At 35.3% G+C, this 8,728-nt stretch overlaps 1 protein-coding gene across 1 annotated transcript; it reads left to right on the top strand.

Annotated features, from left to right (window-relative positions):
- Positions 1 to 334: 334 nt before the first annotated feature.
- On the top strand, positions 335 to 2,854 carry LOC107846369 (ctenidin-1-like). The gene is made up of 2 exons (XM_016690776.1): positions 335 to 605; positions 2,739 to 2,854. The coding sequence occupies exons 1-2, from the start codon at positions 335 to 337 to the stop codon at positions 2,852 to 2,854; spliced, it is 387 nt and encodes a 128-aa protein (XP_016546262.1).
- Positions 2,855 to 8,728: the final 5,874 nt, after the last annotated feature.

Below are 8,728 nucleotides of genomic sequence, written 5' to 3'. Positions count from 1 at the left end.
TAATTTCAAAACTTGTCATTCTTTTCCAAAAAATACAAATCAACCCAATACAAATCATCCATTTGCAGAAAAAATGTTTCATCATTCAAATCTCGAGTTCTCACTTTTTCTCTCTCTACAATACAAACAACAACTACTTAGCATATTGCTCAACCCTTCATTATTCTAAAAATTAGGGCTTTTTAGATTATGATAAAAAAATAAAACTTTTAGTTGTATTACCTTCGAGAATGGGTTAGGAATTTTGAGTTTTGATGCTCAATAACGTAGAAAGAACCCGAGAAAACCCTAATTTTTTATCGTAGTGTTTCGTTGACTGTCGTGGTATTGTTGGATGGTATTTGTGGTATTATTGGTGGTTGTTGGTATTTATGTCGGTATTGATGGCCTTGGTGGTGGTGTCACTGGTCTTGGTGTTCGTATTGGTATTGGTGCCATTGGTGGTGGTGTTAGCTGTCTTGGTGGTCTTGATGTGGGTATTGTTGGCATTGATGGTCTTGATGGTGATGTTGGTAGTCTTGGTGCTTTTGGTGGTAGTATTGGTGGCATTGTTGGTGGTTTTGGTGGCATTGTTGGTGGTCTTAGTGGCATTGGTGGTGGTCTTGGTGGCATTGGTGGTCCATCTGTTGCAACAGGTGGAACATCTGTTGGGAGATATTAAATAGGTGTTCAAACAGATTCCCTATCTGTTCCAACTGATGGGTTATCCGTTGGAGTATTTATTTGTAATGTGGCGTATAATAATTTATTAAATTTTAAAAAAAAATTATGCAGACATCAAATTTAATGTATTTTTTGTTTTTCTGTTGTTTGTAGTTAAAAGATGTTTCCCAAAAGAAAAGAAACTGAAAGTGGATCAACTTCTGACCACCCAACAAAAAAAGTTGGAGTACAGATGGATTCGTAGGAACTTCCTGAACAACTCAGTCAGGAAAAAATGAGGCTGAGAAAAGTTATGAAAAAAGAGATGGAGAAGGGTATATAGAGGCTGGTGAGGAAAATAAAAGTGAGGAGGAAGAAGAAGATAAACAAGATGATAATGCCTCACCAATGGGGCGTGAAATAAGATCAAAATCCCAGCATGAAGCTGTCAAAACTATTAGTATTAATAGGTTTCAAGTTGTGATGCCGATAGATCACCCTGCAAAAGTAATTGGTGATCTTGTACTTAAATGTCAGTTGGGGAAACCTTTTGATGAATTTAGGAATATTATGAAGAATGAAAACATAGACAGACTTTTAAGAAGAGCTGCTTTGGACACTTTCTTAAGCAGCATGAGGACCACACTGTCCGTTTTCAAATGAGCATGGTATATGGTCTTCTCAAGCGCAGGATCAAGTACGCGGGGGATGATAAATATTCGAAGAAGGGCAAAAAAAGATGGATGAAATCTGGATCAACTATTGTGGCATACCAGTTTGTTTTGGCTTGAAAGAGTTTGCCATAGTGATAGCCTTAAGATGCGATCGTCCAGAAGAACCTCTCATCAAGGAAACACCCCCCGAAAAGTCCAAGGAAAGCAGGACAGCCAAACCATCACCATCAAATAGATGGAAGGCATTGTCCAGGCAACCACCCACCAAAATGAACAAACAAAAGGAAAAAACAGATGGGTTGTTGGACATTGCTGGACGTAGCTACAAAGCGGCGGATTTGATAGAAGATCTCAAGGATATACCATACCAAAGCAGTACAGGGAGCAATTGTTCTTAGTTTGGTTTGCCCATGTCGTTATATTGGCAAGAGACGTCAACAAAGTCATAGAAGATTATTTGTTGAAGCTTGTTGTTGATTTTGAAAAATTCAACAATTACCCCTAGGGATATGACAGCTACTACTTGACTATCAAATATTTACTGACAAAGCTATCCCCAAAGACGACTATATTATACGGCTTTCCTTGGGCTTTCATGGTAAATTTAATCACTATTTGTTTAATCATCCATTAATTTATACTGAATAATTATTATGACTTTTTTTTCTTTCCTCCTGTTTACATATTTTAGGCTTGGGCATTTCAAATCATTCCTCCCCTCCGAAAGCAGTTCAAAAATTACCCGATGAGGTTTCCCATCTAAGGATACTTAGGTGGTTGACTGCAAAGAGCAACACAAGAATTAAGGAGGCTGGTATCTTTAACCTTCGGGATGATGCAGTACGTCTTCTTTCGAGTAAAATAATTTAACTCAAAGAAAGATATTGAAACAGATGTGCCATCTATTGGGACGGATGGGTTGTCTGTTGCAACAAATTACCCTTCTACTGCAACTAGTGCAATAGATGGGTAATCTATTACGACAGACGATCCATATTTTTCAACAGATTAACCATCTGTTGCTCTGGTCTCTAAACCTGACTCAATAGATTACCCATCTACTGCAAATTATGCAACAAATAAGTAATCAAATGCAATATATTGTTAATCTATTGCGAAAGATAGATCACCTTTTGCATAAATTAATTGTGTTAATATGTATCCCAACTAAGTGCAAATTATTATTATATGATTTACATTAATGTATATGTCTTTTTTTATAGGTTGTGCATCCTTGGATCGTGACTATTGAGCAGGAGTTGGGGATGACTTCTTTTATTACTCTAGGTCTTGTTGATATAATAGCAGACCCAACGGTGGAGTTAATAAAGAAGGAATTTGCTGGAGAAACAACCATAAGAAGAGCAGTTAGGCAAGGTCAGCCTAATATTGAAGCTCTTCATGACCAACCGACTGTAACAGATTTCGGTGCTTCTATTGGAGGTGTTGGGGGTGGAGTTGTTGATACTGATGCCAGTCGTGATGATGAGCATGTTGATGCTCAAGAAAAAAATCAGTTTGAAATAAATCGTCATTAAATTGTAACAGAGTATTGACACCACCGTCTTAGAACCCTTCGACCTTATCAGTCGCACCTATCAAACTAAACTGTAAAATGTAGGATCTTATTTGAAGGATCAATGTCTAATCGATAAAAAACTGCATTCACAAAATTATTGTACTTTACGTGTGTCTGTCATGATAGCCTGATCAATAATACATAACTCCCACACATGAAAATAGATCTATTCATCTGCACGCACCTTATTCTTCCTACCCCATCAATCTCAGACAATGCTTATTCATAGGATGGCTATTTAAAAAGAGGTGAACAGTCGTGACTTTTTGTCTAACACATTTAAAACAGCTGATGAATTAAATTTTTCATCTGTTGTAACTGATGAATCAGCTGTTAGAAGAAATCGAAACATCTCCTCCAACAAATGATCCATCTGTCGCAACAGATAATCCATATGTTGCAACATATGTCTCTTCTGTTGCACATACAGACTATCTGTTGCAATAGATGGTAGATCATTCAAAACAGCTGATGAATCAAATTCTCCATCTATTGTAACTGATGAATCAGCTGTTAGAAGAAATCAAATTATCTCCTCCAATAGATGTTCCATCTGTCGCAACAGATAATTTATATTTTGCAACAAATGTCTCATCTGTTGCACATGCATATCATCTATTGCAACAGATGGTAAATCTGTTGCGACAATAGGTTATCTGTTGTGACAGATGGACTATCTATTGCAACCTCTCAATAATAACGGTTGTTGTTACGTCTCAAACCATTTTGAAAGGGTGAGAAGCTTTAATGTAAAAGAAAAAGTCACGACTTTTCACAGAAAATAAAAAGCCAGCAGTTTGAATGTAATTAATACAATGGAGTTGAGCAGTCATGCCTTTTTGTCTAACACATTCAGATTCAATCCTATATAAATAGGTCCCTCTTTACTCTTCATTCTACTCCACTTTTATTTATTTCTTGCATTTTCTCTTTTCGTATTACATCTTCAACCACTTCTATTCAAAGAGTACATTCCTTTCTCGTTGAGGTAAGTTTTTTTCTGTGTAAATCTACCAGCTGGTAGTATATGTTGTATTATATTCGAACTCTTTTCTTTACTTTTGTGTTTACGTTTTTTGTCAATTCATGCATGTTCTAGATATGACTGATCCTGTTTGAGATATTTCTATTCTGTACGACACCGTGCGAAAACTTCAGAGGACGGTTAACGACCTGAAGAGGGAGTTGGTCACCGTGAGAGCAAAGATGTTCAGAGAAATGCAGAGGCTGATGAGGACCCTCCTGCTGTCGATTGATTGACCGGCTGGCAATAATAATGATGCTGATGATAATAATAATAATAATTGGAATGTATTTTTTTAGCGTATGTATTTTAATTTATCTATATCAACTCTATACCTAATGTATTTTATTTTTCGTTTAATGAAAAATTTATTTTTGTCGACTTTGGCTTTTTAATTCTTATTCAATTTTCATTTTGTCTATTTTTTCTTCTAAACATACATGTTAACATGTCGACGATTGGAGGTAAGGAGCAATTTTGAATCCAGTAGCAATAGCAATTTTGGCTTTTGAGTTCTTTCAACAAATGGACCGTATGTTGGAACAGATTGGTCATCGATTGGGTTTCTATCAACAGATTATCCATCTGTTGCTACAGATTTATCATCCATTGGAGGAAAACATTCTAGTTTGATAAACTGTATTGTGTTCTTCCAGCTAATGTCCATCTGTTGCAACAGATGGGTAATCTGTTAAAAATAATTGTGGTATGCTGTATTTAGTTCATATTTTTTCCTCTTTTTATTGATACACAAATTATTAAAAAGATATTTTATATATAATAAATGATAACATTACGTTCACAACAATGAGTTATATATATAAAATTCCATAACAAATAACAACATAAGTTTTTGCAATTACAACGATCATGGTGGATTACGATTCGAGCATGTAGTTCTTTTGTGGCCAGCGCGCTTACATACGAAGCACTTGTTTCTTCTTGATAAAAATGATTCTCCGACTCCATGCCTCCTCTTATATGTCTTTCTTCTCGATTTGATAGTGCTTGGGTCAATATATAGAGGAGGTATTAATTTCTCCAAAAGCTCTGCAGGAACAACCCAAGATTCTTTGGGAGGCGCCAAAGTAATATGCCCACTATATGCCATTGTATATTTTTCCACCAAATAATTTGGAGAAGAGTGATCATAAATTTTAGATCCATATTTTTCATCGTATTGAGCTCAAAGCGCTGCCATAACATGTGGACAAGGTATTTTGTCCAAGTCAAAAACTCTGCGCGTCTATGATCTTGTTTGAAGATCGACCGTGGCAACATCACCATCACTGATGATACTGAATTTGTAATCTGCTATTTGATGAGATAATAACCTATTCCCCAAATTGATATTCGTTGATATTATTTTTTTAACTTCTAGAACAAATGGGGTTCCTGCGCCCTCAAATTGCACACGCCTTTCGTTAAAAAAATTGGTCATATTCTTATTTATTTTTTCAAACAGAGCCTTGATGGGAAATTCTCTTTCATCATCAAACAATGAATTCACCGATTCAGCTATGTTTGACGTCATAATACTGTACCTATATAAAAGAATCACTTAGTACGACATCATACCAAACTTGTAACTCAAACGAGACATTAAATTCATAAGAATGTACCTATTTGCCGGACAGAATGCCCGACTCCATCTCTCGAAACTGACATGTACAAGATGTTCTGCTGCCTAGGGATGCATATTCGCTATTTGATTGAAATGGTCTAAAAACTCCTCTCTACTATATGCTTTAGCTGCTCTTTAAAAAAAGGATCATGAAAGTTGGTCCGAATGTTCTCTCCAAGATGCCTGATGCAACAAACAAAGTAAGCTGAAGTGAAGAAAATTGAACCTATCTTTGGAATACTTAGATACCTATCCGAAACAAAACACAACTCTTCGGTATCTTCGACGCAGCTTCGCAGTTGTTCAAAAAAAATTCATAAGAACCATCATATTCCTTGTCTGCTACACAAAAAACGACATGAAAGATGTGATTTTCCGCATCCTGCGCCACCGCCGCTAGCAAAACTCCATTATACTTGCTCCTCAAGAAGGTACTGTCGACGGCTATACCTTTTCTCAAATGTCGAAAACCCTGAATCCAAGCACCATAAGATACAAAAAAGTACTTGAACCTTCTATTTTCATTAACATACAACGCCGTCTTACTTCCAAAATTTATGGACTCAATCATGTAACGGTAGACATCTAAGACTGCATACCTATGCTCGTATGTCCCCCTAACAAAGTCCTTGGCAATCCCCATGGCCATATATATCATCCAATAACTGACTAGAACACCCAATTTCGTAAGGAGTTGATTAGCCATAACCCTTGTAGAAGGGTCTTTGCCATCGGGGAAACTATTCTTGAAATATTCACCGAGGACCTTTGACGTGGTTTGAGGATTTTGGCCCGAGATATGCTCCGAACCACATGTGTAATACTTTTCATGTTTATGAATGACGAATCTGTCAGAACTTATGTACTTCACCGCTCTCAACCACCACTTGTAGTTCGGATTAGCATATTTGTAGCAAAAGACACTGCTCGAATTAATCACCTTCTTTATTCTGAAATCTTTTTTCAAGCAAGAAATAAATAAAGTGGTAGATAGTTCTTTCTTGTCATTAAATGACATTCCATTGAAAAAGCCAATCCCGTTATCTTAAATATTGCTAGACTGTGTCGATCGAGAAGAACTGTCCACCGTATTGGTCGCATTAATGGGCGTAGGTGTTTGATCATCATCTAAAATATTCATGTCTAGATCATTCAACCTATCATCAAAGATGTCTTCTTGTTGTTGTTCTTCTACATTCTGGTTCTCATTATCTTTCATATTTTCAACCACTTACACCCTTCACACCAGCCTAGATGAATCACTATGATAAGCACGCAATTGATCCTAATCGGATATCTTGAAAGGTAGTACCCTCTAAAAAATTTCAAAGGAGTTGTGCATGTAGCTGATGACGAGTTCTTCCGGTTGACAATTCAGTCCATAATAGTTGATGATTAAGTTCACAAAATCATTATACGAAACATCACTTTGAACTGTCATAGCTATTGTCTCTAGCGTTTCACCATTTTTCCAATGCCATACATATCAATTGCTCTTCTCAATCCATTGACCATGACAATTCACCCCTATTGTTATTGATCCCTCCATTAGTGGTACCTAAATAAAGTTATTTGTTAAAAAAAAAGTTAATAGTCATTTTATAGTGCCGTACATGAATCCCAACAAATGTGTAATCTGTTACAACAGGTGAAAAATAAGTTGCAACAGGTAAGCGATCAGTCGCAACAGATTACTTGTTAGGATTTATGTTACGCTCCTGAAGCTGATTTCAACCGATGAGTCATCTGTTGTAATAGGTGAATCATATATTACAACAGATTATATACCTGTTGCAAGAGATAAAGCACCTGTTGGGATAGATATTACAGTACTCAGGCACCTTTGAAGCTGATTCCAACAGATGAGTGACATGTTGCAACAGATAATTAACTTGTTGCGACAGATGACTTACTTGTTGCAACAGACGACGTGTCTGTTGGAATCAAGTTCAGGTTCTACTGCAATAGGTTACTAATATATTGCAATAGATATTTACCTTGTTGCAACAGATAACACGTCTGTTGGAATCGGGTTCAGGTTCTATTGCAACAGTTTACTAATCTATTGCAACAGATATTTATCATGTTGCATCAGATAACTAATCTATTGCAATATATAGGTCATATGTTGTAACAAATGACCCATTTGTTCGATTTATGTTACGGCACTATAGAACCATAAACATGAATTCAAAATATGAGTCTTCCGTTGAAACAGATGTCTTATCTATCACAACATATGATTGATCTGTTTAAACAGATGACTCTTATGTTGCATTCATGTTTGCGTGTTATCTATTGTTGAAAAAGCAACACAATAGCAGTTACCCAAATGACAAATTCAACTAAAAATCATAATTTGACTTACCAAAGTCTCCTATGAAGTAATACCAAAGTGGAAAGTAATGTACGAAACAAAATTTGACATAAGAAATTGGTCAAATAGCAGCAATAGCGGTACCAACAACAATGGTCAACAAGAAGAAGATGAAGATGATAATGAAGTAGAAGATGATGATAATGAAGCAAAAGATAATGAATAAAGCAGCAGCAACGATGAACAACAAAAATTGCCAAGAGAGAAAACAATGGATGAGAAGAGAGAGACATGCGCCTTTTTTCCCCTCTGTTTCTCGTTATATTAGATAAATATTTGAATCAAAGTATAAATTTAAAAACTTATGGGTTATTCTCAAACTTACCAAACTTTCTTAATCCATAATAAAATAATCACCTACACTCTAAGACTTTGTCACCTACACCTCATTTTCAAACTTTTTTGTCACCTACAACTCAAAGCCCCAACTTTCTGTTCATTAGCAAAAAAATAAATGTTGAGAAAAAAAAAAATACGATTGTGAAAAAAAAAAAAAAAAAAAAGAGAACGAAAAAATAAAGGTAAAGGAAAAAAATGAGAAGAAAAAAATAAAAATAAAGTTGAAAAAAATAAAATAAAATTTTAAAAAGAAAATAACAAAAAAATCAAAAACAAAGGCTGAGACAAATGATTTTTTTTTTTTTTAAAGAGAAGTGAATCAAATAATGTTTGAAAAAAAAAACAGAAAATTAAAGTAGAGAAAATTGAATTAAAATAAGGGGGAAAAAAAGAAAAAATGAAAACGAGAAAAAAAAATTGAAAAACAAATGAATATGAAAAGTATAAAAACATTTGAGGCGTAGAGAGA

The sequence above is a fragment of the Capsicum annuum genome, chromosome 11, assembly GCF_002878395.1.
Source record: "Capsicum annuum cultivar UCD-10X-F1 chromosome 11, UCD10Xv1.1, whole genome shotgun sequence".
NCBI lineage: Eukaryota > Viridiplantae > Streptophyta > Magnoliopsida > Solanales > Solanaceae > Capsicum > Capsicum annuum.
Note: the sequence above shows the minus strand (reverse complement) of the source record. Positions and strands in the feature narration are given on the sequence as shown.